The 27,011-nt window shown below is 56.9% G+C and overlaps 8 protein-coding genes across 8 annotated transcripts; 4 read left to right on the top strand and 4 right to left on the bottom strand.

The window, feature by feature from the left end:
- Positions 1-1,901: 1,901 nt before the first annotated feature.
- SLS55_001282 (uncharacterized protein) lies at positions 1,902-3,032 on the top strand (the record flags this gene model as incomplete). Its single annotated transcript, XM_066772778.1, has 4 exons — positions 1,902-2,262; positions 2,320-2,509; positions 2,559-2,790; positions 2,844-3,032. The coding sequence occupies 4 exons, from the start codon at positions 1,902-1,904 to the stop codon at positions 3,030-3,032; spliced, it is 972 nt and encodes a 323-aa protein (XP_066638057.1).
- A 501-nt stretch (positions 3,033-3,533) lies between these two features.
- On the bottom strand, positions 3,534-4,045 carry SLS55_001281 (uncharacterized protein; the record flags this gene model as incomplete). Its single annotated transcript, XM_066772777.1, has 2 exons — positions 3,534-3,937; positions 3,991-4,045. The coding sequence occupies 2 exons, from the start codon at positions 4,043-4,045 to the stop codon at positions 3,534-3,536; spliced, it is 459 nt and encodes a 152-aa protein (XP_066638056.1).
- A 2,217-nt stretch (positions 4,046-6,262) lies between these two features.
- On the top strand, positions 6,263-7,438 carry SLS55_001280 (uncharacterized protein; the record flags this gene model as incomplete). The annotated part of the gene is made up of 1 exon (XM_066772776.1): positions 6,263-7,438. The coding sequence occupies one exon, from the start codon at positions 6,263-6,265 to the stop codon at positions 7,436-7,438; it is 1,176 nt and encodes a 391-aa protein (XP_066638055.1).
- A 1,796-nt stretch (positions 7,439-9,234) lies between these two features.
- On the bottom strand, positions 9,235-10,609 carry SLS55_001279 (uncharacterized protein; the record flags this gene model as incomplete). The annotated part of the gene is made up of 2 exons (XM_066772775.1): positions 9,235-9,356; positions 10,240-10,609. The coding sequence occupies 2 exons, from the start codon at positions 10,607-10,609 to the stop codon at positions 9,235-9,237; spliced, it is 492 nt and encodes a 163-aa protein (XP_066638054.1).
- Positions 10,610-11,951: 1,342 nt separating this feature from the next.
- Positions 11,952-12,746, top strand: SLS55_001278 (uncharacterized protein; the record flags this gene model as incomplete). The annotated part of the gene is made up of 2 exons (XM_066772774.1): positions 11,952-11,955; positions 12,244-12,746. 2 exons carry the CDS (start codon positions 11,952-11,954, stop codon positions 12,744-12,746), a joined length of 507 nt encoding a protein of 168 aa, XP_066638053.1.
- A 2,724-nt stretch (positions 12,747-15,470) lies between these two features.
- YAK1 (dual specificity protein kinase yak1) lies at positions 15,471-18,578 on the top strand (the record flags this gene model as incomplete). The annotated part of the gene is made up of 9 exons (XM_066772773.1): positions 15,471-15,490; positions 15,548-16,038; positions 16,118-16,392; positions 16,447-16,646; positions 16,699-16,858; positions 16,907-17,166; positions 17,218-17,337; positions 17,394-17,752; positions 17,806-18,578. 9 exons carry the CDS (start codon positions 15,471-15,473, stop codon positions 18,576-18,578), a joined length of 2,658 nt encoding a protein of 885 aa, XP_066638052.1.
- Positions 18,579-21,799: 3,221 nt separating this feature from the next.
- SLS55_001276 (uncharacterized protein) lies at positions 21,800-22,962 on the bottom strand (the record flags this gene model as incomplete). The annotated part of the gene is made up of 3 exons (XM_066772772.1): positions 21,800-22,626; positions 22,721-22,766; positions 22,837-22,962. 3 exons carry the CDS (start codon positions 22,960-22,962, stop codon positions 21,800-21,802), a joined length of 999 nt encoding a protein of 332 aa, XP_066638051.1.
- Positions 22,963-23,623: 661 nt separating this feature from the next.
- On the bottom strand, positions 23,624-25,201 carry SLS55_001275 (uncharacterized protein; the record flags this gene model as incomplete). Its single annotated transcript, XM_066772771.1, has 2 exons — positions 23,624-23,991; positions 24,394-25,201. The coding sequence occupies 2 exons, from the start codon at positions 25,199-25,201 to the stop codon at positions 23,624-23,626; spliced, it is 1,176 nt and encodes a 391-aa protein (XP_066638050.1).
- Positions 25,202-27,011: the final 1,810 nt, after the last annotated feature.

Below are 27,011 nucleotides of genomic sequence, written 5' to 3'. Positions count from 1 at the left end.
CCATTGACGGTTAGTACGCTGGGCACCTTAGCCGCGTCATGGAGTACGTGTGTATACTGCGGTACAACCGAAGCTCGCGCAAAGGAGCGCATCGGAACGCTCCTGCGTTGATCGAAGAAACGCAGCTCACGGACCAGAATTGATTCCGTTGTCGCTGCGGATCGAAACGGGCCGTAGCCCTGTTTGTTTCATTCGGTGCTTGCGTCCTAGGAGCCCACGGATGGTCCGTGGTTTCTAGGCGCAGCAACTCTCGCCAGACATTTCCATCACTGCTGGAGGGCTAGAATCCACCACGGCAGAAGCGGAGGGGATCAAACGTCGGTAGCTCAGTCCTGAAATCATGATGAACATACGGAGTGACGCGTCCGCAGCTCTAGGAGGTGTTTAGTTGCGGCACAGACCGAGCGAGGCGGAAAGAAAGAGGCAAGAGAATAGTGTGGTGCAGGCTGGAGGTCAGTCGATGGTATCTTATCCCCGACCCGATCCGAGGCTCGGCGCTCGCTGATACGCGCCCTCGGCTTTCCCGAATCTATGCATATTCAGTAGCGTTAAACGTCTATTTGTTAGCCAGGCTATCGGCTATGCTGAGCCGCGAGCTCAGTTGTGGCCGCGCACATTCCACATGGGCTACGGCGATGGCCTGAACGGCGATGCCCGCGCCGACAGGCTCGGAGTTAGACACGCCTCAACCTTCAGAGCCGCAGGGCTGGCTGTGAATACCGTGTACGTGAGAAGCTAGTCTGTCCGTATAGCCACTCGACATACGTAAGCTTGTACCGCGACCCTTGTCGCCGCTGTCAATTCTTGCGGGTGCTTCCGTTGGTGTTGGCATTAGTGTGTGTGTGTGGCTTCGGGATATGCCGCCAGAGCACTGACGTACCATCTTGTGTTCCGGAGGATCGTCGCCAGGAATCCCCCGCGTTGCTTGTTCTCCGTGGCGGTGGACTTGTGGCGCGGTGTTGAGGAGGTTGACAGCGGCAGCTGGTAACGGTGACGCCGCCAAGCCGCTAACCCGATAACGGCTAGCGCATGTAATGAGTTAATTCTCACTCATAGAATCGTTCAAACCCTTATTATGTCTGTATTCTTCATCTCCTCGACGGCCCCTGATGCTTGCAATGCCTCCAGGCTCGAGGGATGTCTGTCGTTCTTCCACCGTTTCGTTGCTATCACCGCTCCGCCAGATGTGCAGCCACTCTCTCTAATGCCAAGGCTGAGAGAACGTTGCACGACTTTTGCTTTCGATTGCTAGAACGCATGGCTGTCGAATGCATCTTGGTCTGCGAGCGGCAACGGGGATGGTTCACTGTGAGTTGGTTGGCAGAGGAAGAGACGTCGGGTAGGAGGTGGGCGCCAAGCATCTCGGTTGGGACAATATTTAACCCGGCTGAGGGAGGTGCTGCCTGACTCATCCGGCTCCCGTCGTCCTCCTGAAACATTCGAAGAAAGCGTGTGCCCACACTCCACTCTCTCCTCACAGCTCCTCGTCGCGTGTCGGACTCCGACCGTTCTCACACCCCGGCGGAAACGCGGCTCACTTAGCTGCATCCCCGTCGCCTGCAGCCCAGAGCGCGATTCCCGTGGTTCCGTGGACGGCTGGACGCGCTATTTGCAACACAGGGCGCGCGTCGGTGTAACACGTGTGCGCGCGTGCCGAAAGAGCACCACAGCATCCCCTCGTATCGGTCTAGTGCTCGCCCGCTCTGCAGTGATCCCCCTCTGTCTCTCTCTCTCTCTCGCTCGTCGACTACCACGTGCGTGCTATCGTCAACCCGGGAAGTCACGTTACCCCGGCTTTGGGAATCCACCTGGGCCTTCCTGACTATAATGATCCTGGAGTGCATACATTTACGACCCTGCCTAAAAACAAGCGAGTCTTGAGCTTGCCCTGATTTACGAAAATGGTCATCCTCGAACGCCTACCGGGCCTCGAAGTCGAGGTCCACGTGAACGGAGAGCCAGCCGCCGAGCTTGAGAGCACCGATCTGCAGGATGAGCCCAGGCAGGCCACGCGCTACATCGAGGCCATCTCCGGCGCCGAATTCCACGTTCAGTGGACCTTCCTTGCCGCCGAGTTTAAGTACCGCAACTGGGCCATCAACGGCATCGTCTATGTCGACGGCAAATATGCCGACGGCCGTATCTTCCGCCCGGACGCCGTGAAGCACAAGGATTCCTTCACCGTCAAGATGTCCGGAGTGTGGAAAAAGGAGAGAGGTCGCTTCGTTGAACGGCCTATGATGTTCTCCGACATCATGCTGGGTGTGTATTGTCGTTGAGAGCTACCCCTTCTCTACCATGTGCTTACCGACGATACAGACGAGGCCGGTCAGAGTGCTGCGATAAAAGGACTCAAAGAGAAGCTGGAACTTCTCGGCGAGATCACCGTCAAGCTTTACCGAGGCCGCGCAATACCGTCGCATGGAGAAGGAGCCCGAAAGGCCTTCAGCACCATCGACAAAGTCCCTGAGAGAGCGCTGAAAGGCCGGGCTGTCTCCCATCAAGCAAGGTGCGTGGAGGCCATTTCATTGCATCCTACCAAGTTTAACAGAAACCAGTCTGGGCAAAGCCAGAAATAGCGGCGCCTGGATCACATGGGATTTCGAATACGAAGATTACCAGGACGGAAAGAGGCACCCTTTCGCCATCTTCACTTTCAGGTATCGGTCGCGAAGAGCTTTGCAGGCCGAGGGCATCATCCCTCGGAGTCCGACGCCTGTACCTTTAGAGGAACGTCCGATTGAAGAGCTCACAGCTGAGGAACTACGAGAGCTCGTGCGGCGACAAAGAGTACGCATGCCCTCTACCAATTGTGTGGCCCGTGTACTGATAGAATCCTCCAGGAACGAGAGGCTGCCCAGTTGACCGTCAAACAAGAGTTGAAGCGTGAAAGAGAAAGCAGCAGCATGTTCACCCTTCCAAGTGTCTCCAGTGACATGATGGACTCCGACATGGAGATCAACGACGGGCCTTCTCGCAAACGGCAGCGGACGACCCATGTCGAGGTCATAGATCTGTGCGATTCGGACTGAAGGAATGCTGGGCGGTTATGAGTTTACTTGATACCAGGACTTTGCATCCATCACGCGGGAGTAAAGACCATCCTGTCACGCATCAATTGGTATGGTAAGCGACAGCCTTCTCGAGTATTGCGTCGTATTACTGACGGGATAGTTTTCTGTTTTTTATTTGATCCAATTCATTGTTTCACCTCTTTTGCTCTTGACATTTCCTGCCTGTCTTTGGTGACTGCTACTTCTTCTCAACTCTGACTCTTTGGACCTGCGGCTAATAGATGCCGAGGAAGACTCATTGACTACGGGCTGATGCCCATTAAAGCATCTGAATTCCCAACCCCAGTCCCGCCTTCACGCCACCGCCCTTTGTCCTCTCTACTCGTGCTGAGTGTGCCCGAACGGCCAGCCAAGCAGCGTGATGATGTGCAAAGCAAAGACGATGTCTTCGTACACTATATCTCGCGAGACCGCATTAGCTAGTTCCAGCACGGCCGCCAAAAAAAAAATCCTCCCACACTACTCACCGACGACGTCACGGCCGGCATGCCCAGCCCCGCGGGCCGCAACGTGAAAGATCGTGTCCAGGACCTCATCGACGCACTCGCGATGCAACGCAACCGCATCTTCATCATCGTCGCTTTCACCGCGGCGGCGGCGGCGAATGTCCATGGCCACGTGGGCCTGGTTGTAGAACGTGTCGCAGTCGAACCAGTTGGCCGGGTCGGGCTCTTCGACGTCATCGTTGGCGTTGTCGTCGTTGGCGTCGTCGTCGTTGGCGTCGTCGTCGCTGGCGTCGTCGTCGCTGGCGTCGTCGACAGCAGCGACCGCATCTGCGGAGGCGGCGCGGGGAGTGCTTGCGGAGGAGCCGGAGGAGCTGGCCTGACTGTGCTGGTGCGACTCCTCATCCTTCGTGGCGTCTTCTGTCAATCTTAGCTAGGTCTTGAGGGGCGGGCGGATGAGGTGGTGGCAGTACCGGGCTCGGCGTGGGCCTGCGCGCCTTCGTTCGTGGCGTCGTTGGTGGCATCCATCGTGGCGTGGTGCGCGTGGAGCTGAAGCGTCAAGATGTTTGTGGTGTGAAGAAAAAGGCGAAGAGGAAGCGCGGGTGATGCTGCAGCTCGTTGCAGTGTCGTGGAGATTGTCGGGGGTTGTGACTCACTGCTGGTGTTTGTTGTTAGTGGTGAACGCGGAGCGCGGAGGAAGTGGGAGGGGGGAGGCTGGTTGACGCGTCGAACGCGCGCGGGTGGCAAATGTCGCCGTTGCGCTCGCTACGCGTGATGAGAAAGAGGCGGTACGCCCGGTGAAGCTGCGCGGCGGAAGGTTACGCTCGGGGTGCGACCGGCAAGGTGAAGTGACAGGCGTGGGGGAGAGAGATCACAGGCGGGCAGCTATCAACAACACCACGCAGGAGGACGGTTGCACACGCTGTGCGTATTGGTAAAGAGACGGTTCTCCCGGTGAAGCCGCGCGGTGAAAGTGAGCACTCGTGGTGCGACCGGCGAGGTGAAGTGACGGGCGCGGGGAAGAGAGGATCCCAGGCGGGCAGCTATCAACAACACCACGCAGGAGCACGGACGGTTGCACACGCTGTGCGTGTTGGAAAAGAGGCGATGCGCCCGGTGAAGCCACGCGGTGAGAGGTAGCGCGCGGGGTGCGCCCGGCGAGGTGAAGTGACGGGCGTGGCATAGGGAGCATCGCGGGCGGGCAGCTGGCGGCAACCCACCACATGAGCGCCGACCGAAGCAGAAGCGGACCCGACCTGGCCTTGCAATATATAATCAGCAACAGCGACGCCCTCTTTCACGGATGGTTAGTGCAATGGGCATGCTCCGGCACTATACATTGCCACCAGGACCTTAAGGCACAAAATCCAAAGGTCTGTGATCCGCGGATTACCTCATCAGGACGGTGAACGCCTTGAAGCAGTTCACGGGTTCGATTCTCATCTGGTGTAACCGGTCAATGCACTGGATGGGAGTCTGCTAACCTGTGGGCTGTGGAATGAGGAGTATCAGCTTCCGGGGTGCTTTCTTTTTTGCTCTTTTTTGCTTCCTGGATACTCTGCACCTGTCTCTTCGCCTCTTTGCCATCCATGTCGCTGCTCCTCCAACCCGTCGAAGATCTTTGTTTTGATGCCGAACTCGGTTTGACCTCCTCCGTCCGCCTGCGCGTCCTGTCCTCACTCCGCTCCGCCTTGTCCTTGGCAGCTCAATCCCACCCGCTACCCGCTCCCCGCGCTCATCGTCGAACAGAAGAAGCTCTTCGCACTGAAACACACCTGCCTCGCACAGCTCGATGCTGTCTTCCAGCTTCCCGCTGGTGAGTCTACTCTTCCCGAACGACCGCGCCCGCCGCGCCATCTGCTTCGCTCTCGCGCTGGGTAGTTCGCAAACCCCATTCCGCCTGAGCCGAGCCCACCCAATCGCACCCCTCGCGCACCAACGTTCTACTGGCTGGATTTGAATTGCAATAACCATGGCCGGGGAGGAAAAGGCCAAAAGAGCGCTCGACCGCCGGGGCGGACGCCATATCAGCGCCGCCAGCCAGGCTTCTCGGGCCCGTTGGTCAACGCGTCGGGCAGCCAGCCACGCGCTCTATAGCATTAACGGCGCATAACTTTTTCCCTCTCACCTCGCTCGCGGCTAGACATGTTTTCATATTCAGGTTGCGACAGGAAGGATGCAGACTGTCTCCCCAAGAGGCACGTTGGCAGCAACATTATTTTCACAGCCCGGGATGGGCCTTTGACAATGGTTAACCAATGAAGTACTACAGCTCTTGCTCGTATATTTCAGGGAAGTCCCGTCATTCAACAATGATTGGAATAAAGCGACATGGTTCCGTACCGAGAAGAAGTCTTGGCAATGACGACGACAACCCGGGAGTTTTTGCGTCCGTGGACGAGTAAAGAAACCACAAGAAGCTCGCCTTGCCCTATACGTTCTCCTATATTCCTCCCTACAATTCATGGAAATCAGAGTGGGCGCCGACGCCAATGGCTCCTTCGGCCGAGGGGAAACTTCGGATGCGTCCCCTCACTCCATAAGTTGAGCATGTTGGGCTCTTCGCTCGGGAATTGACAGCATTTCTCCAGATTCTGCTCGGACTTAGGACATATGGGACGTCATGGTGCATCGAGCCGCGAGTACTTATAAGTCCCGCTTCGCTCCCAACGTCGAGCATCCGCACTTTACATAAACCACCACCACCACAACTTCAAGCAACATCCCCTGCAAACACCAATCAAAATGGCACCTCCCGGAGTCCCCGCCGACAAGCCAAAGTCCCTCCTGGCCCGCCACCGCCAGCTCGCCCCCTCAGCCTCGATCCGCGTCTCGCCGCTCTGCCTGGGCGCCATGACCTTCGGGGCCAGCCACCAGGAGCGCTACGGCGAAATCACCAAGGACACCGCCTTCGCCATCCTCGACACCTTCCGCAGCGCGGGAGGCAACTTCATCGACACGGCCAACGTCTACCAGGACGGCGAGTCGGAGATGTGGCTGGGCGAATGGCTCGCCGCGCGCGGCAACCGCGACGAGATGGTCATCGCGACCAAGTACACGTCGGCGTCCAAGCCGTACGCCAACGCCGACGGCACCATCGAGTCCAACTTCGGCGGCAACGGCACCAAGTCGATGCGGCTGTCCGTCGAGCACTCGCTGCGCAAGCTGCAGACGACGTACATCGACCTCTTCTACCTGCACTGGTGGGACTACACCGTCTCGATCCCCGAGCTCATGCACGCCCTCAACGACCTGGTCTCGTCGGGCAAGGTGCACTACCTGGGCGTCTCCGACACCCCCGCCTGGATCGTCGCCAAGTGCAACCAGTACGCCCGCGACCACGGGCTGCGCCCGTTCGCCGTCTACCAGGGCATGTGGAACGCGGCCATGCGCGACTTCGAGCGCGACATCATCCCCATGTGCCGCGACGAGGGCATGGGGCTGTGCCCGTACGGCACGCTGAACCAGGGCCGCTTCCAGACCGAGGCGGTGTTCAAGGAGCGCGAGCAGAACAACCCGGGCCGGAAGTTCATGCCGACGTCGCAGCGCGACAAGCAGGTGTCCAAGGTGCTGGAGGAGGTCGGCCGCGCCAAGGGCGTGCCGCTGCTGAGCGTGGCGCTGGCGTACGTCGTGCAGAAGACGCCGTACGTGTTCCCGATCGTGGGCGGCCGCAAGGTCGAGCATATCCAGGGGAGCATCGATGCTTTGAGCGTGTCGCTGACCGAGGAGGAGATCGAGAGGGTCGAGGCGGCGTATGAGTTTGATCCCGGTTTCCCGCATACCTTCCTGAGCGGCACCTTGTTCCAGGAGGGCGCGAAGCCGAAGGCGGCGCAGGGCCCGGCGGATGTCTGGTTGACGCGGTCGCTGGGGAACTTTGATTGGGTTGAGGCGCCGAAGGCGCTGAGGCCCGCGGAGTTGTAGGACGCAGATGTGCCGAAAGCATGAAAGTCTTGTACCCCAATCTCAAGTACTTGTATGTACTATTCTTTCGACTTATCTTACAGAAGCATGAGCCTCGGTGATAGCGTGTCCATCCTTCGCACCAACAACATATATGCCTAGCAAAAAGCATTCAATGGACAAAAGTCGTGAGTAACTTTCAGAATTACAATATGCGGTCCTGTTACTCAAGAGTGCTCTGGAATTTGCCATGAGAAAGATGGCAAGATAGGTCCTTCAATTTTCAACGTCGTGGCTTTGACCGATGGTCACAGGCTCCTCCTCGTGACGTCTTTCATCTTCAAGCGGAAGGAGGACATTGCTATGGACGTCTGGAATTTCTCCGAGATCGTCCATATCCTCTAACGACAGCCTTCCATGGCTGGAGTCCTCGATATCCTCTGATGACGAACTTCGACTGCTACAGGCACCGCGTATCATGATATCGCTTCCATGAGGTGAAGGCCAGTCGCCATCTTCCTCTTGGAAATAAGCCCTGGGGATCGCGAAGCCAGCGGCCTCTTCTAAATGTGCGGATATGTGATGTTTTGGATAGACCATTTCTCTGAAGCACATCTGGCATACAAGATCATCCACACTTCTGAACTCGTCTAAATCTCCCGCATTGAGATTCTTTCTGTGAGACTTTCGCATGTGCGCCAGAAATGAAGTCTGGTCGAGCAATGCTTCGTGCTTGTCGTCGTTGCAGTGAAATCTTCCTCTGTGTACTTCGCATTCATGCGCGTACCACTCATCTCGAGTGTCGAATATCCGGCCTGACGAGACACAATTCGGGAACGTGCAAACGTAACAAACCATGTGTTCCAAAACGTGTTTCCTGTAAATTTATTTTAGCAGCTGTCTCAAGTTTTAAGTAATTGTCGTAATCTGTAACTGGTAGACTCACTTCCATAAATCAGAAAATCCGAAAATAATTTCGCAATACGGGCAAACGAATGAGCCGCCAGTTGTCGAAGGATGCGCTGTACTTATTGGTGCATTCGATGTTTTCGAGATTTGTGAGCCAACTTCTCGAGGGTGACGGTATTGAAAGTATTTTCTGCGACGTGTAATCATCATACCTATCCTCTCGGCGACTTCTGGATGGAGCCCGGGAAACTTGTCTTGGATGTGCAGAAGGTCGAATCTATAGAAAGGATCTTCCAATAATCGCAAATGTGCCAACTGTTTCAGACGGACTATTACCAACGAGACCAGCGTCGCCCGTCTCATCGCGTTCGCAGCGTGAGAAGTTGACATTCCGGCCTCTGTCTCGTCATATTTGGTCTTGACCAGACTCCAATCTACCTCCGCTTCCGGAACGAAGTTGGAGTCGAGGCACTCGTCGTCCGTATGGTAATTCGGGTTGGTTGGATCATCCTCTCCTTTAGGTGGAGTTTCGAAGATTTCAGCAGATCCATTTCGACTTTCCTGGGTCCCGGTAGCCTGTTCGTCCTTATCTCCACTCCCTTTCAAGCCCCCTTCTGTAGCATTTGAGTCTGCGACTGACATTTTGTCGTCGATTCCGTAGTTTTCCCGCGGGATGGCGAACATGGCAAACTCTTCAAGATGTCGAGCAACATGTATTTTCAGGTGTTTGCTTGGCTCAAAGCAAAGATTGCACGTGCCCTCTTCCGAATTTGAAGGACGCCGGAAAATGTCCTGCGTTGACTGCCATACTTCAAAACCCAAATCCTGGTCGTGGATGGTCCTCAGATGATTTGCGAAAGAAGAAACATCTGTGAATGCATCGTGTCCGGGAGTATTGCAGAAAAGCTCTATACGGTGACATTGCGTCTCGTGCTCAAACCAAGAATCTCGATTGTCAAAGGCGTGTTCTGACAAAGTACAGTCGGGAAAAGTGCAAGAGTAGGGCTGTAGGTCTTCCAAAACGTGTCTCCTAAAGTCTTTGTTAGTACGGTCATTTGGGTGACCCGGGATACGACTGGTATATACTAACTTCCAGTACAAATCGTCACCATCGGGAATCAAAAGCCAGCAATAAGGACACCTGAAGATTCCTGTGGCGACTTTACTGTCCTCGGGCCTTGGTGGAATCTGAATGCGGCGTTTTCTCGTGGCTTCACTGGCGACAGCGGAAGTTGCCGGAACGGAAGGGGGAGCACGGGGTGGAGCGAAGCTTTCCTGTAGGAAAGCGTTCTGGGCTTGACTTGCCAGGGTTGGCGGGACGAAGTTACTACTGTCCGCTTGGCTCCGAGCTTTGACGGTCGGTTGACTCTCCAACTCGTTTCTTTCCAGAAATCGCGGTTCTTCCGTGGAAGGTTCCTGATCCTCTGAGGAATGTTGCACCTCTTGTGCTGTCGAGCGTTTTGGCTGCATGATCCCAGTGCAGAGCCTTTCGTGATGTGCTCTTCTATACCGAAGCAGTTGTCGCCTTCGAGTAATCATTTTCCCCAGCCTCGCAGCAATCTCACGTGCTTCGACGAACTGAGCGGTATGATTGGTCTCTGGCAGTCTCAGTTTGTCCTTCACGTACAAGCAATCAAAATGCTCGAAAGGAGATATGGTGTCTGTCGACTGGTGTCTCAGACGGTCCATTGGGGCTGGCCTTCGGATTGGGAGTCTGTGAAGAGAAGTGATAGTGCGTTGTAATGATGACAAGATGCTGCGTAGTTCGCTCGGACGTTCGGTCATTCCAGATTCGGGTGTTTCGCTATTTCCATCTGGCTCCCGGTGTTCGGACGAGGCCTGGGCTAACTCGCTGTCCGAGATGTCCCAAGGCGAATCATCACCGCCGTGAGCATCCAGATCGAACGACGCACCGAGAGAAGAGTCCTCGTCGGAAGCGGACTCCAAGAAACACTCTTCGACAGGTCTCCGCTTTCCCCTCAAGATCTCATCCGCACTGTCAATGTGCTGGCGGAGGATCCCTAGCAGCCTGACTACCTGTTCCCGGAAGAAAGACGCTTCCCGGAGCCGATAGTCGAGAGATAGCTTCTCAGTCTTTCCAGCATGCATGGCTCCAACACTGCCTGCCCAGAGTTTGTATCTGTCGAACTCTGTCTCGACGTCAAAGTTCTCCATCCCGTGGCTAACCATCGATTTCTGGAACGCGTCGCAAAGGGTCTCGAAGCCGTAGTAGCATTCTGCATACCGCTGGTAGATGGTGGTATCGGGTGGTCGGTCTGCCATCTGGTTACAGCTGAGGAGTGTCGTAGGCTGAAGTTAGATGCTAATGTCGCAGGTAGTGATGTGGCTCTCGGCCTCCAGCCTGATTGTTGAGCAGAGCGGAGGCACATGGACTGCCCCGCACACGTGTTCAGGCGGGGGCCAGGGTAAGCCTCAGCCTCGTTAGCGAAACGCGACATCATCACCATGGCATGAACATAGCCCTACTCGTAGGATCCAACATGTCGGGCCTCGAGGTTGTCGGGGTTGTACTCGGCGGAATCCCCCTGATTATAAGTGCTTTGGAACACTATGCGAAAGGGGTCAGTAAAGTGGCATTGATGGAGTAACGCTTGCTGACTTACCGCCGCTAAAGGTCGAGACTATAAACAACATGCGCCACTATCGGACCGTCTTCCTTGATATCCAACGCGAGCTCACGACTGCCGGTGGAATCTTCCGACAGACTTTTGAAGAAGTGTTGCGCGGCATACACATTGCCGATGCGCAATATCGAGACTTGTTGGAATACAACGAAGGCTGGGAGGATAACGATCTCAAACTGAAGCTTCAAGATAAGCTCAAAAGTGATTTCGACATTTTCCTGAGATCCACAGCACGTCTCAGTCAAAGGATGAAGATTCTGGCACACAAACTAGGGTTGGTGGAACAAACTTTGAAGGCAGGTCCTGTCACACACCCTGGCAATCGGATGCTAACAACCGTTTTATATAGCCACAGTTTGAGAGGGGCGGGATAATCGACGAGAAGCTCCGCTCAAAGTTTCTGAAAAAGCTGGCTTTGAAGCCAGCCTGGACTGGCATCATGTTTGGCTTTGGGGCAAAGGAGCAAACGAAACTGGTGGAGAAAATCGCCAACGACATCAGTCGCCTCAATCATCTGGCCCTCAAAGCCATTGGTTTGCGAGAAGAACGACTTGAACGTTCCTCATCGTCGACATCACGTTACTGGTTGACTCTACGGGGTCATACTGATCGCTTGTATCACGCATTCCAATCCATGTTGACCGGCAAATGCCCGAACCATCATCACGTCGTAACACTTCAGCTGGATGTCCCCAAAGACACCTCAACACGGAACGACTGTGCCCAATTTGACATATCTTTCTCCCGCAATGGATCTATGAGTGAGTCGAACTGGGGATCAAGATACGCCACTGTGCTCTCATTGCAGGCCCCCTCGTTGCCGTAAGTCGATATCACAATCACCGCTATCACAAGAAGACACTGAAATTCAACTCTTTCTATAGTACAAATGACAAAACGAACGAACGAAACGACAAAGCCCGGAAACGCGTAGGCTTCCTCTCCGAATTTCCTCCGGAGACCACGGGCAAACAGCCAACATGCGTCTCAACAAAACAGATTGACGACCTCTGCCTGTCTCTGGAACGGTATTGCCACAAGACCGAGTGTCTCGGGGTCATGCCGCAGAAGGAATGGCATTATCACATACACAACTTGAAGACTCCCATTAAGCCGCCCAAATTGGTTCCACTGCGGGAAGTGTTGAATAGTCGCCGCTTGACACCAAAGGAAAGGTGAGGATAATCTACGTAGATTTGTACGTGTTGGTCATTTGCTAACTCAGACGACGGTAAAAAACAAGGTGTATATGGGCACTTTCTCTTGCCACAGCTGTGCTACAGCTCTACAACACACCCTGGCTCAAAGACGACTGGACTCTGGAAGATGTGTACACCCACAGCGGCGGGAGCTTCCAGCTGTTCATCACTCCGGACTTCGATCAAGCCTCTGATGGCCTGCAAACAGTCTGCCGAGCCAAGCAACAAATCTGCGTAGTCAAGAACTCGACCATCTTCGCGCTCGGTGTAGCGTTGCTCGAGCTCTCATACGGTCAGGACATCTCATGCTTCAGAACGCCGAGCGACCTTGACGACAGTCAGTGCGAACATGCACTGACGCGCTTCATGATTGCTGACCGTTTAACAAGAGAGGTGCAACAGACTGAATTCAGAGGCTTTGCTAATGCCGTTGCGAAGTGTATATGCCCGGCATCTGACTCATACAATTTCAGTCTGTCCAATGAAGGCTTCCGGAGGAGATTTTACGAGGACGTTGTGATGAGGTTGAAGGAAGAGCATGACTACCTGTTTGAAGATACCGCTCCGAGATATTGAATGCAGCCACAAGCTGTCATAGTGGGTTACAAGCAGTATGATAATTCTGTTCCTCTGGAATGACTCTACATCTTCCTTGTCAATACTTGAAGCGAGTGCTCGGGACGTGTGAATTTGAAAAATACAGATGAAGTCCGCTGCACCTGAAGTCTGGGAGATCGGTCCCAATTCATCAATCCAAGTTGTTCTGCGAGTGCTGTATCTGCAATCAGAAAGCGGTCTCGAATCAAGTTGGAGTATATATGTAGATCCAGGCATAAAAGTCGAGGCCCTACGAGACGTGTTCGTTCTGGTCGACCAGCCCAGCATGTCAGCCTCCACCTTACAAACCATGCACTTCCAAAATCGCTTCCCCGAGGTCCATGGACGGGCCAATGATACCGGTACGAGCTCTGCCGATCCGTGGGAATCTCCTCTGGACCTCTTGTACGGCGTCAGGAACGCGTCGCTCTTCAGCCTTGGCGTGGCTCTACTGGAGATCAGCCAGCGGCAGCCGCTCCATTTCGACGGCACGGAGGAAGAAGTTGTCGGGGTGAGAAAGCTGGCCCGGAAACCGATGCGACTGGTGGGTCGGTACAAAGAAATTGTCAGACGGTTGGAATGTGATTTTGGCTTTGGAAATGACCTCGGGAAAGCGGATTTGCAGAGCGCCGTTTACGGACAAGTGGTATGCGAGCTCGATGGGATGATGCGAAAGCTTTGTTTTACATGAGCAGTGCTCGTATTGCAGACACGAAGAGCAACATTTGATGTCTCCTGCCGATGTCAGCGTGACCTTTTTCACTTGTCCATCAATTACGGGTTTTCAATATTTTGATGTCAATCCTCCTGGCTCAGCGCTACAAGATAGCGGCCATCGCGATGTTGTTGGAAAGAAGGCCGAGTTGCTGAACAGATGTGCTGTTTCACCCTGCGAAAGCCGGGTCCCGGGCGAGGCCCTTACACTGACAAGCAGCGATCTGCAGAGATGGTCTCGTCTGTTTGTGGGCCGCCCAACACCGCAAGAGCATTTTGAATAGGTCCAAGCTGCGGCTTGCGGTCGTTCTCTTTGGCTCCAGAGGGCGTTGGGTGGAAGGCCCCTTGTTTCACGCACATTGACCGAAGATCTGCAGGGACGTGATTCAAGGTCTAGCCAGGGAGACAACAAGATGCGTAGTGTATCAAATTTGTATACTTCCCGCAAGTGCAGCAAGCTGTTCGTCCGTTCATGTCTGCAAAACGCTTCTCACACACCGAGTTCCAGTAGTGCCAGCGCGGGCTTGGCGATCTCAGCAACTGCTCAATGGCCCAGGCTAGACGCCGTTACACGGTACCTGCGTCAACGAGAATCGTGAGAGGAGAGAACGGCGGACAAAGAAGGTCTCATAAGGAGAGCGCGCGGCGACTGGTGTGCTCGGGTAGGTGCCGAAGGCGTTGTAAGCGCGCCTCGGCTGGCGTACGCACCCGGCTCTGAACTCGTGCGTCCTGCACCTGGGGCAGCGAGGGTTGCGGCGACTTGATTGGTCTCGGGCGCCCCAGCGCGCACATCGTTCGAACCGCAAGATTGGCAGCCACGGCCAGCATCGAAATGATGCGTCTGCTTCCGGCGCGACGCCGAGCGGGAAGAGACAGCTGAGACACGCAAAAGTCTAAGCCCCCAAACCGCGTCTCGCGGGCGCTGGACGGCTGAGTTGGAGAATCCACCTACCCGCTCGGGCAAGAGGGCGGCTCGACCCCTGTCAGGCACCGGGTCTTGCCCTTTGCGGCGGCGTGTTGTGGAGGGGAGCGAGGAGAAAGCTCACCGGCGCAGCCACCTGGCGTGGTGACGCAAGGCGGGCGTGGGCTGTCCCTAGCAAATTTCAGGAAACTGCGATCAGCCAGCGTCGTCCAGTTCCACGGCAGAGGGCGTGGGCTGAGGGCAGCGTGCTGTCTCGTGAGATGGTCTAGACACGCTGCCTGCGCCCGGCTGCCACAAAGGCGCGCCGCTTTGTGCGGAGAGCCCGCGGCCCTTTGCTGGCGGACGTGCGCGGCGATGACGACGATGACGGCGCGACGGCTGAACAGGCTCGCGGGCTGCGGCTGCGGCGACGGCGGCGCGGAGGGCTGCATGGCGTGCGCAGAGCGCGGTGCCTCGGAGTGAGATGGGCGGATCCTTGGGGTCGCTGCTGGATGCTGGATGCGTGCTGAGTGGTCCGCTTGCGCCCGGCATTGATGGTTGCCCTGCCCTGCCTGAGGCCAGCACCACGACGAGCTGCCTGCGAGCCCAGCCCGGCAACCTGACGTTGCTGTTGCCCACTCGCCCTCAAGTCTGCCCAACGCATCCGCCTCCGCGCTTCGCACCTGGCGTCCTGCAGCGCGAGCCGCATAGTACCCGCCGAGCGAGCGTCTCCGTGACCTTGGCCTCGACAACTCGCGCCCGCCCGACACACACGCCCCTCCGCCGCTCTGGCTCTGGCTCCAACTGCAATCCTACCTATCACTATCTTTATCGCTGCTGCCGCGAACGACGACAACCCCAGGATTGACGCATCCGCTCCCACCACGTGTCGCCCGCCAGCTCCCTCTTGTCCTCTCGCCCTCTCGCTCCTCTCGCACGCGCCCGCCGGGCGTCGCCTCTGCACCCTCCCGCGCGCTCACGTCCTCAGTCCGAGCACGCCAACGCGGCCCTACCGCGACCGCCAGCTTCACCTTATGCGCACCTGAGCCCGCCCTCGTCACCACCCCCGAAGCAGCCCCGCCGTTGCCATGGACTCGCAGTGGGCCTCGTACGTCGAGAGCACGCCCGCCACCCGCCAGACGCGCTACTACGCCGCGCCGCCCAGCCTGACCACCGCCCAGCACCCGCAACGCGACCCGACCGCGCAGCCCCAGCCACGACAGGATCCCGCGGCCAAGCAGGATCACTACGCGAAGCCGGACTCGTACAACACGCCCTCCATCGCCTCGCGCGCTGCCTCCATGCAGATTAGCTCGCCGCCCGCATTACTGCAGCAGCGCTCGCACAGCTACCACAACGGTGCCAACGACAACGACGGCGACGTGCCAATGGAGGACGTGGATCCCTACAAGCCGCGGTACGCTGCAAAGTCTGCTCAGGCAGGCCGCACCTCGACTGCCTACGTTCAAGAGCAGGAAGCCTCCGCTGCGGCGCGCCGCTACTCTCCAATGAACCTGTCGCCCTCGTCGCCCTACGGCTCGGGTTCTCAGCAGAGCGCTGCCAACTATACTAGCTTTTCCCCGCAATCCAACCGTCAGTCGCCCACCCGCTCGAATCCTTACATGTCACCTCCTCAGAGCTACTATTCACCCCCATGTGAGTCATTTCTCAGACCCATCCACTGCCACCATCACTCTCTGCTGCGTGGTCGTTATACTGACTGTCCTGTAAACAGCGTCGCGAGCCCACCCGCCTCAGCTACCTCCGATCCAATCCAACATGTCGTCCTCTGATCACTACTACCCGCAATCGGCCACGGCACAGCTCAACGCTGCGTACGGACGAGACGCCCGGTCGCCGCGTAATCCGGCCACGCAAACGCCCATGTCACCACAGGGCCGCGGGCCTGTGCCAACTTTCACCAAGTGCCTCAACACCGGGGATCTGCAGCCAATTATCAACGTGCAGCCACCGTTTCGGAGAGCAAACCCGGAGGGCGGTTTCATAAGTGTGAGTGCGGAATGAAGGAAACGGTCGGTCAGGTCGCTAATGGGTGTTTTACAGCCGCTGCAAGCATTGACGACCCACCTGCCTGCGACGTACCGCATTTGCAACCCCAACTTCAAGTACGAGTCTTCAAGAAATCCGCGCAGAGTTCTCACGAAGCCGAGCAAGGGTGTCAAGAATGATGGGTACGACAATGAGGATAGTGATTACATCCTCTATGTCAACGATATTCTGGGATCGGAGGAATCGGGCCATAAGTACGGCCTCATGTTTTCGCTTGGGAAGAGCATTTTTTGACCGTGATGATAGGAACCGCTACCTTATCCTGGATGTCTTGGGCCAGGGTACCTTTGGGCAGGTCGTCAAGTGCCAGAACCTTCGAACGCAGGAGGTTGTCGCTGTGAAGGTCATCAAGAACCGCACTGCCTATTTCAACCAGAGCATGATGGAGGTCTCCGTTTTGGACCTGGTAGGTTTGCCAACCGATTCATTTGAGACCCGCTAATTTGTTTTGCAGTTGAACAAGCAGATGGACAAAAACGACGACCACCATCTCCTACGCTTGAAGGACACGTTTATCCACCGGCAGCATCTATGCCTTGTCTTTGAGCTGCTCAGCGTCAACCTGTACGAGCTGATCAAGCAGAATCAATTCCGTGGCTTGAGTACCACGCTCGTGCGAGTATTCGCACAGCAACTGCTCAATGGCCTTGCATTGCTCGGAAAGGCTAAATTGATACATTGCGATCTGAAACCGGAGAACATTCTTCTGAAGAAGTAAGTTTGAAATGCTGTCGTGACAGTTCGCCGGTTCCTGACTCTTCCCAGCCTTGAGAGCCCGATTATCAAGATCATCGATTTCGGTTCTGCATGCGACGAACGGCAGACCGTCTATACCTACATTCAGTCACGTTTCTACCGGTCGCCGGAGGTTCTCCTGGGTCTCCCGTAAGTTTCTAGGCCCAATTTCATAACAGGGTGACAGGAAACCTAACGCGCAGCAGTTACTCGGCGGCTATTGACATGTGGTCGTTGGGCTGCATTGTGGTCGAGCTGTTCCTAGGATTACCGCTGTTCCCAGGATCATCCGAGTACAACCAGGTCGCACGGATCACAGAAATGCTCGGTCTTCCTCCGACATGGATGCTGGAGATGGGCAAGCAATCCGGAGAGTTTTTCGAGAAAGTGCAAGACGAATTTGGCAGAAAGACGTGGAGATTGAAGAGTATGGAGCAGTACTCGCGTGAGCACGGAAGTAAGGAGCAACCGAGCAAGAAGTATTTCTCCGCCACGACGCTTCCGGAAATCATCAAAAACTATCCGATGCCGAGGAAGAACATGAAACCGGCAGAGATTGAGCGAGGTGAGTGTCGGGCGTTCCGACCGCTTTCGGTACGACATTCTGACATTTTCCAGAAATGGCCAATCGCCACGCTTTCATCGATTTCGCTCAAGGGCTTCTGAACCTCAACCCTCTGGAACGATGGACTCCCAATCAGGCGAAGATGCATCCGTTCATCACGCAACAGAAGTTCACCGGGCCTTTCATTCCTCCGATGACGATGAGGGCCGGGGGCACCAGGTCTCCTGCGCCGGGTGTTGTCGAGCAGCAGCGTGCCGAGGCTCTGAGCAGACAACGGGCTCAACAGCAGGCCGCCCAAGCCCAAGCCCAGAACGCCGCTTATGCTAACATGCAGATGAACCAGTATGCGCAAAGCCCACACGCCGCCCAAAGTCCGGCAATGTATAACAACATGTACAGCCCAAGCCATCAAGCTGCGCCTCCTCCGTACCCGGCACAGCCCAACTACAACCAGCAAATGAGTCTAGCCCAGCAGACTCCACGGTACAACCCGCAGCAAAATCTCTACGCACAGGCCACAACACGAGCGGGACGGCAAAGAGCATCGACGATGGATCAACAGCAGAATGGCATCCCACCTGCGCTGCAGAGAGTGATGAGTCATTTGGACCCCACTGCTCCTGTCAGGCTGCAACCCAGCCCTGCCTACTACCCGCCGCCTCCCGATGGTGCGCCTGATGCTAATGCTGGTGGACGGAGACGAGACAGCCGTGCGACTGGTACCGGTGGACAAGGCCGTCACCGAGGAAACCGTGACTTTATCCGGACGCTCGAGGACCGAACTCTGGAAGAAGGCTTCATGAACAACCAGAACCATTGGCAGTGAATGGTCCCAATGATGCCAGAAGAACCAAATTGAGATACATTCCCGGAATCACGACCGTCTCCTTTCGAAAGGTCATTATCTTATGCTTCTATGGCGTGGGACGGGGTGGGAGCCTCCTTTTTGGACTTTTTCGGCCTCTGCCCTTTTGGCCATTACGAGCTGCGGATATCCCTATGAGCCGTCGCCGGATTAGCCCTGTGGATGTGTTGCAGGTGGTGGAACGGGGGGACGGGGAAGTGCTGGCAACTTCTCCCGGCGGCAGGGGGACATCATCGCGTCCCAATGTTGAACGGGGGAAAGAGGTCGATCGATGGATTTCACCCCCTGTTTCGTTACGTGTCAACTCTGTCGACACAGATTTCGCAGCATCCACACTTGGAAAATGGCCCACCATCAATTAGTTGTGAGCAAGGACCACGGAGCCTGGAATTTTATCGGAAAGCAGACTTAGGAGCGCAATGGCAACGCGCAAGGATGGCTGTGGTGAGACAAGATTCCGCGCGCGCAAAAGAAAGGTTCCATGGACAGCGGTGAAGAAGCGGGAAGAACCCTTGTATTTGCTTTTATCAGGAACGGCCTAGGACGATGATGGATGGTACTGAGTCGAAGAGGCGGGGGTCATGGCTGTAGTAGTTGTCCTTTTTCTCCTTTCCCTTTTGCATTGCCCTTTTTCCTTCTATTCTCTCCTCTTTTTTTTTTTTCACTATCCCTTGTTGTCGTCTCAATATATCGATGGATGGTACTTCGTGCGTGTGGTGAAAGATGATGTTGTTTCTCTTTCACGCTACTCGAGATGATGACACAAGGGAGGGTGACGATACGAGAGAGAGGGGGGGGGGATCAAGGGAACAAAAACCGCCCGTCACTTTTTCTTCTTGTCTCAGTGCTGCTGCTGCTGCTGTTACCTAGGTCTGCTGTTGTTCGTGTTATTTCTCCATTCATGTGCTGCCAAGGTTCCTGCTTTTGTTGTTTCCCTGAGTGAGCGAGCGAGTTAAGTGCAAGGAGATGAGAGGCCCAACGCTTGGCAAAAGAAAAAGAACAGAACGACGACACGACGAGGGGGTGGAGGGCGAAGGTATTCGTCGTAGGGAGAGGAAACCACACAACAAAACTTCTCAAACTTTTGTATCCTTCCTGGGGTTGACTTCTCGGTTCATATTGGTCTTCATGCTGCTGATCTTTATGTTGATATTGATGCACAGTTGGTCTATCTCGTGTCTTGTCTGCATGCTCACGTCTCATCCCATCCCGTCCCACCAGCCAGCTAGCCAAGCAGGTCGTCTCCGCGTTCAAGCCACTTGTCACCCCCCTCTCTCTCTCTTCCTTTGCTTTGAATCATTCGCAACGAATCAACCCCGTGCCTTGTCCTGATCTGGGACGGGTGTCTTTTCCCACCCAACTGGGATGCTGCTGCTGCCCCCCACACTCTCGCGTCTCTGAGCCGCGCCCCCGCCCTCCGCCCCCCGCCCTGTGTCCCGCCTTCCCGTTTCCGTTGCTCCACAAGGTCGTTCCCGTATTAAGCGAATGCGCTAATAACCCTCCTTTTTCTTCGATTTTCCACCCCCCCCTTCTCTCAGGATGTGCTGTCCCTCTCTTCGACGAAGCGTTAGCTTTTCCCTCCATCTTTCGAGAGGGAGCAGTGGTTCCCTCCCTCCCCCTGATGGAGGAAAGAGGCATTTTTGTCATTTTCCCCTCTGCTGCTCGTGTGGCTTAGCGGCATGGGGGATGGATGTCGAACGGTGAACAGTGAGTGAGATAGCTGCTTGATCTTTTGCCCCGTGTGCATTGCATACGACTTAAGTCAGCAAATCGGAATGGGGGGCAATGAGAAAACACTGGATCGGTTCGATCAGCGATCATCAATCACGCCTATCCATTTCCATTTTGTCTTTTGTAAAGAGTCGATATAACATATCACTACACACACCCGCGAAAGCCATTCCCCGCAACTCCCCCACACCTTCATCATAGCCACCTCATCTCACAAAAGCCTCGCTTGCTAGCTAGCTAGCCAGCCAGCTTTATTCGTTCGGCACGGTGAATGACAAAGGAATCCCCATCAACCATCCATACACCTCCGCAGTGTCATCCGCGGGAGGCTCCTTGCCCCTCTCCCCGAGCTTGATCCGCAACGTGTTCATCATCTCCCTGTACGCTTTGGCGCAATCTTGTTTCCCATGGCATTTCCGACCGATCGCTCCGTTTTCCCTAACGTCCCTGTGCACGCGGAGGCAGTTATAGTTGTGCTTGCAGAACCGCACGAGTGCTGGGGGGTCCTGGACGGCGGTGTCTCTGTGCAGCCGGATGTATTAGTGTTTTGCTACTCCAAGGGCGCGAGGGGATCCGCTTCGCTTTGTTTACCTGGCTTCGAGAATGGGACGCATAGTCGGGAGCATACGGGCTTTAGAGGCGGGAGAGGGGTAGTGGTAGGCGGTGGTGTCTCTACAGCCAGATGTATTAGTGCTTTGCTCGTCCAAGGGCGCAAGGGGATCCCGCTTCGTTTTGTTTACCTGGCTTCGAGAATGGGACGCATGGTCGGGGGCATGCGGGCTTCAGAGGCAGGAGAGGGATTGAGGTAGGCGGCGGTGTCCCTGCAGCCGCCAGATAATTCGTTGTGTTAGTGCTTGGCTCCTCCGAGGGCGCGAGGGGATCCGCTGAATTTTATTTACCTGGCTTCAAGGACGGGGCGCATGGTCGGCGGCATGCGGGCTTCGGAGACGGGAGAGGGGTTGGGGTAGGCGGCGGTGAGGATGGCCAGGAAGCTGGCGACCGCGAGGGAAATGGAAAGCTTCATGGCTGTTGGTGGTTGTTGGCAAAAGTCGTATGGTGATAGTTGCTTGCGGCGGCGGTGGTGATGGTAGCGATGGGGATAGCTTATATACTTTATGGATGAAGAACTGGCGTAGCTGTACCAGTGGTCAGAAGTGGAATTTTTTTTTTTGCTTCACTGGCAACCGCGGTATCAGCCAAGACCCTCGTTTCCACCCATGGCTTCTGGTTGAACAAATGTCATTTAGAAACGCTAGGAAGAGCGCAACTGGAAGTAATTGAAAGGACCTGCAGATGCTTCGGGATGCCCGTTCAACCAACGAGTGAGGCCAACAGCTGGAGGTAGACGAAGACGAGAGATTAGGACGAGAAAAAAACAAGTAGAAGATCCAGCATCTTCCCCAGTCCCACGGTTCCCTCTTCTACGCTCGCTAGGAATGCCCACCCAAAGCTCACGCCTTCAACCTCGCGCCGTGCAAGTCCTCCTCGGCGTCCCTGATCAAGAACATGTACCACCAGACAGTCGGCAACACAGTACCAAGGTGCCACAAGCTATGGGCGTCGATCACGCCCTTCCACGGCGGGAAATCCAGCAGCTCGAGACTCATGGCCATGATGACCCAGGCCACAATCAGACCGGGCCAGGCGGCCCAGGTGCGCTTGAGGCGGCGGTAGCGCTCGATGGCGAACCACGACCACAGCAGGTTGTGCACGATGCCGACGGCAACGTTGGCGGCCATGTTGTACGTGTAGTCCCAGCGCCACAGCGTGAGGTAGGCGACGTGCGCGGCGTACAGCAACACACACGTGCCCGTCCACGCGCGGCGGACGGACGGGTAGGGCGCGTCAGGACGGTCCCAGCGCCAGATTCGGATGGGCGTGTAGTACAGGCCGTAGAGCACCGAGGCGCCCGCGCCGAAGTAGTCCATCTTCTCGGTGAAGCCGAAGTCGCGCGTGTGGAAGACCATGGACCACGTCCAGGCATTGAGGCCGAAGTAGCCGAAGACGATGTAGTAGCGGCGCAGCGGGTACGTGTCGGGGATGCGCGAGCGGATGGTGGCGATGCCCCAGGCGTGCGCGAGGTAGTTGAGCAGCGAGAAGAGGACTGAGAAGGGCTCTTGCATGCCCATGAAGCGGTGGAACGGCCACTTGCCGTGGAATTGCAGCACCGGCGACCGGTATGGCGGATCCCGCGCCAGTCGCTTGTCCGTCACGATGTGCTGGCAGGTGTAGTCGCATTCCGAAGGGCAGTCCCAGAGCAGGAGCCGGTGGCGGAGGGCTGTATAGGGAGCATTGCAGTGTCAGATTGGGTTTGCTACGTGCGGTTCAATTGGGGGCGTGCAACGATTGGTGCCATGGACGGGGAGACGTACGGATGGGCGGTGGCTCCGGCGCATCGCAGTTGGTTTCGGTGCAGACCTGTATGGATCAGACGTGTGAGTAGCTAGCTCTTCGTTGCCCAGCTCTGCTCGCATGCTGCGATACTCACCTTGACACAGTCCTTGAAGTCGGGCAGACGGTCACCCAGCGAGGCGTGCGCCGTGCCTACGAGCAGCAGCAGCGCGATGAGGGCTGCGCTGAGGAGCCATGGCGCGCCGGGAATTGCTGCTCTCATGGCTGGCCCATGGAAGTTGAAGCTAGACAAAGCGAGGGACAGCTGGCGGAAAGCGCGGACGGAGTCGAGGTGACGGTGACGGGGGTTGGCTTGGCGGCGGAGACTGGTGCGACAGAAGACTGCCCGATGGGGAAGCTTTCCGCCCGCTTTGCTTGGTCCACCGCCAACTCCCCACTCCCCGCTACCGTCAAGCTGGCGCCGTCTCCCTCGTCGGGCTGTTTGGCACTCAGATATTGGCTTGCCTTGTTCTGAAATCCCTCACACGGCACCACGGCTTTCACCTTGCTTTGGCCCGCACGCCTGTCCAGAGATCAAGCGCCTGTTTGTTTGAGCAATGGCACGCAATGCAGATTTCTTGGATTATTTATCGCTATTCACTACAGTCCTTGCCATCGACTCTTCCCAGACACTTACTACCGTTGCCCCTGTCCGAGTAGGCCACTTGATTTAGAACGAAAAGGTATCCTGCCGGAGGTTCCAGTTGAGCACCCAAAAAGAAAACCGTAATACAAAGAGGGAATCAAGCTCCGGACGAGTCAACGACCACGGAAGCTACAATGAAACAGCAGCCTCGTTTTCCTCGCCTGAATCGACAGATACGCCATCAACGCCGACAGAAAGTCGTCACATCGTAACACACTCCGACTCCAACAGCGCTCCCTTACGGCCTTTTCGGGCTGCTGCTCACTCCTCCGATTCCTAGGCCAATGCTAGACTCATTCACGCGACTCCGTTTCGCCGAGTTGCCAGCCTCACTGTCGTCAACACCGGAAATGCTTCGCTTTTCTTTCTCTGCCGGCCGTCCTACTCCAGGTTTCTTGACCTGGCCGAACAATTTCGCTTGGATCGAGTTACCCCTGTTCCCGTGACTCTGGCTCTGGCTCTGGTTCTGGCTGGCGTGGGGGGATCCACCCATGGTGTAATGTTGTGGAGTTCGGCGCAACATGCTCGATGCCATCTGACTGGCCTGTGACTCATCAATCTCCGTATCCTTGTCCGACTCATTGATGACATTCTCGGTGCTTGAGGCTGTGATGGTTGAGTCAGTGCTCTCCCGGCGACGCGTCTTGGGCACGTTCGCAGCCGGAGCAGATCGCGGAGCTTGATTTGTAGGCCGGAAGCTCGGCGGAGTACGAGGAACAGCTACCGTGCTAGGCTGCTGCGATGGTCTGGATCTGCTGTTAGGTGTGGCTGGCATCGAAGAAAGAGACTGAGCTCCCCGGGTGTGGCTGAAGCGTGCCTTCGGTGCGTGTCCCCTGGTGGGTGTCGTTGGTGCCGTCGTGGTCTTCTCACTCAACATCTTGTCTGCAAGCAGCAACGCTTCGAACGCTTGCTCGGAGCGGTTCCGGGGGTCGGTTACAGTATGGGCCCGGTTCCGGCTGCGTGGGGTATTTGGATACCGCGGCGTGCTTGTTATCGACATGGGCGTACCCGTGTCGTATACATCGCCCAGAATGCCATTCAGATGGTCCCTGTTCTTCCTGATCCGGCCTCGCAGGCGATCATTCTCCTCGACCAGGCCGGCAATCTCTCCTTCTCTACGCTCGGTTACGCGCTTGGAGTGTTCCAGCATGTCTCTGAGTTCTTCATTCTCGTTCTGCAGGATCTGGATGTGCCGGCTCATTTCATTCAACAGTGTAGCGTTGGCGGGGCTGACAGTGTGCTGCTGCTGCAAGCTCTGGTGAGGAGAAGCGATGTCGTTTCGTCGCCGCTCCTCAGCCTGCTGAAGGACTTCGACCTCACGCTGCGCCATGGCAAGCTCAACGGCCATGCGGTTCTGCGCCTCGACGCTGTCCATGCAGAGCATGTTGTACTGGAGCTTGTGATGGGCTGCCGACGTGCGAGATTCGCGCAGCGCGACCATCATCTCTGCCGCCATATCGCGCAGCTCCTCAGGCGCCGCGCCATTGATTTGTTCGAGCGTGAAAGTCAGCGCAGGCGCGGCAGCCTGGGTGCTGGGCCGCGATGTAGGCGGCGGCGACGACAGGACAGGCGTGGGCGGGGTCGGGGTGCGGATCGAAGTCCGGCTAGGCGGAGCAGGCGGCACCTGCGACGAGGGCGGCGGCGTTATGGACGAGGTGGGCGGGTTGGGCGAGGTGTACTTGTCACGGTCGCTCTTGACGGCGCTGTGGCTCGAGTCGGTTTCCTGCGACGGCATGCGCGGCGGCGCGGCGGAGTGCAGGCGCTCTTCCTGCGACATGGCGAGCAGGTCGTGGGCGGCAGATTCGCGATGGTCCATGGTGGTGCGGTCGCAGTCGAAGCTCAGGCAGCTCCAAAGATAGCCGCGTGCGCGAGCGGTGAGCTGGAGAAGGTGGGCCCGACGCGTGAAGTCGCGGGGCTGGCGTGGGTGATGATCTGGGTAGCAGCGGGAGGCTGGGCGTTGGACAGGCAACAGACGCGCAGGCAAGGAGCGAACGGGGGCCGTCCCTTGGCAACGACTGGAGGATCAACGGGCGCCGCGCCGCGACAAGGGTGCAGCAGCAGCAATTGAGGCCTGGGGAGAGGCGATGCTCGGGAGCCGGCGTTCGCAGAAGGGATGGAGGGGTCCTTTCTTAATGCCTGCGTCTAGCGCAGCGGGTGGAGAGCGGAGAGGCGGTTGGGTGCTGGCCGGCCACGCTGGCTCAGGTGGAGGAGCGAGAGCCAGCCATTGGGCGCTGCTCGTCGCCAACTAGCGGCACCTAGCTCTCTCCCGTCGCATGTGCTGGAGCCCCAAAACAACAGCGCGCGTCTCCACAGCCCTGCCACGCCTCAAGCTCGGCTGCCGGCGGTGACGGCGACGGCCCGGCCAGACAAGCTCCAGATCCTCCCCACGCTGTTCTTCACACCGCGCCCGTGCTACCGCCAGCAAACCAGCCCATCCCGCATCGGTCGCCCAACTCCAATGGACTCCTCGAGGCTCCCGCGGCCCTCGGGCATCCCGCGCCCCTCCGGCCTGCCGCGCCCTTCTGGTATACCGAAGCCCTCCACCCTCCCTGTCCCGCAGAGGCCAGGTCGCGCGTCCGTCAGCCCAGCGCCCTCTGAGCGCCTGCGCTCCAGCTCTTCCCTTTCCCTGCGCGCCGTTCCCAGCCCTCGCGCCGCCTCCACGCCCCGTCCGAGCGTCGGCACCGGCATTCCCGCAAGGCCCGCCGCGAAGAAAGACGAGGATGTCTTCAAGAAGCCAATTGGGCGCCCGGCGTCGCGTCAGGCGCGGTCGCGCATCCAGCGCCCCGCCGTGTCCGCGATCAACACCACAAATGTAGAGCAGGAGGACGACGTGCTGGGCGACTTGGACGGCTTTCGTACCTCGTCGAGGTTAAGTCACCGCGACGTTCACAGTGGCGAATTTGACTTTGGCTTCGACGAGGGGCAGCCCCGCGGTAAGTCCATACCACCCCTTGCGTCGCAGATGAGCCTGACACTATTGTAGAGCAGCCCGGAGCCAGGCAGGAAGGTGGATCCACAAAGCGCGAGCCCTCGCTGACCGACCGTACCCTCGAGAGCTTGGGTCGTATCATGGCTGAGCCGACCTCGCCGACGTCCCGTTCTACCAGCTGGTTTCCAAATCCTACAAGCCCCGGCATGGGCCCTCCAGGGCGGCCCGCATCTGCAATGAGTTCTAGAGCATCGAGGCCTGCTTCGCGTACTGCTGGCACGCTCAGGAGCAGTAGTCAAAGGCCGACTACCCCTACGTTAAGACCGCCGAGCAGCATGTCGCGTGCCTCGAGCACCACACGTAGTTCGCAAAATCAGGTACCGGGCTACAGCACTCCTGGTAGACGAAGCGCAAGTGCAGCGCCGAGATCCCCCGCTGCTAGTACTGATAGTCAGCCAATGTCTCCGGCGGCGTTCGAGCAAGATTCCGAATCAGAGGCAAACCTCATGAGCCCTATAGGTCTCAAGAGCCCTGATGCCCTTAAGAGCCCTCAGTTCGCCGACTCCGCCGATGTTGCAAGCCCCAGCGGGCGGGTGTCGAGAACCCCGTTCGGCTTTAGCAAAAGTGCGATCGGCAAGCTGCCCAGAACCCGTCCACCAGTCGCAACTAACCTAGGTGATAATCTTCGTTCTCCAAT

Source organism: Diplodia seriata (assembly GCF_021436955.1).
Source record: "Diplodia seriata strain FDS-637 chromosome Unknown scaffold_1, whole genome shotgun sequence".
NCBI lineage: Eukaryota > Fungi > Ascomycota > Dothideomycetes > Botryosphaeriales > Botryosphaeriaceae > Diplodia > Diplodia seriata.
Note: the sequence above shows the minus strand (reverse complement) of the source record. Positions and strands in the feature narration are given on the sequence as shown.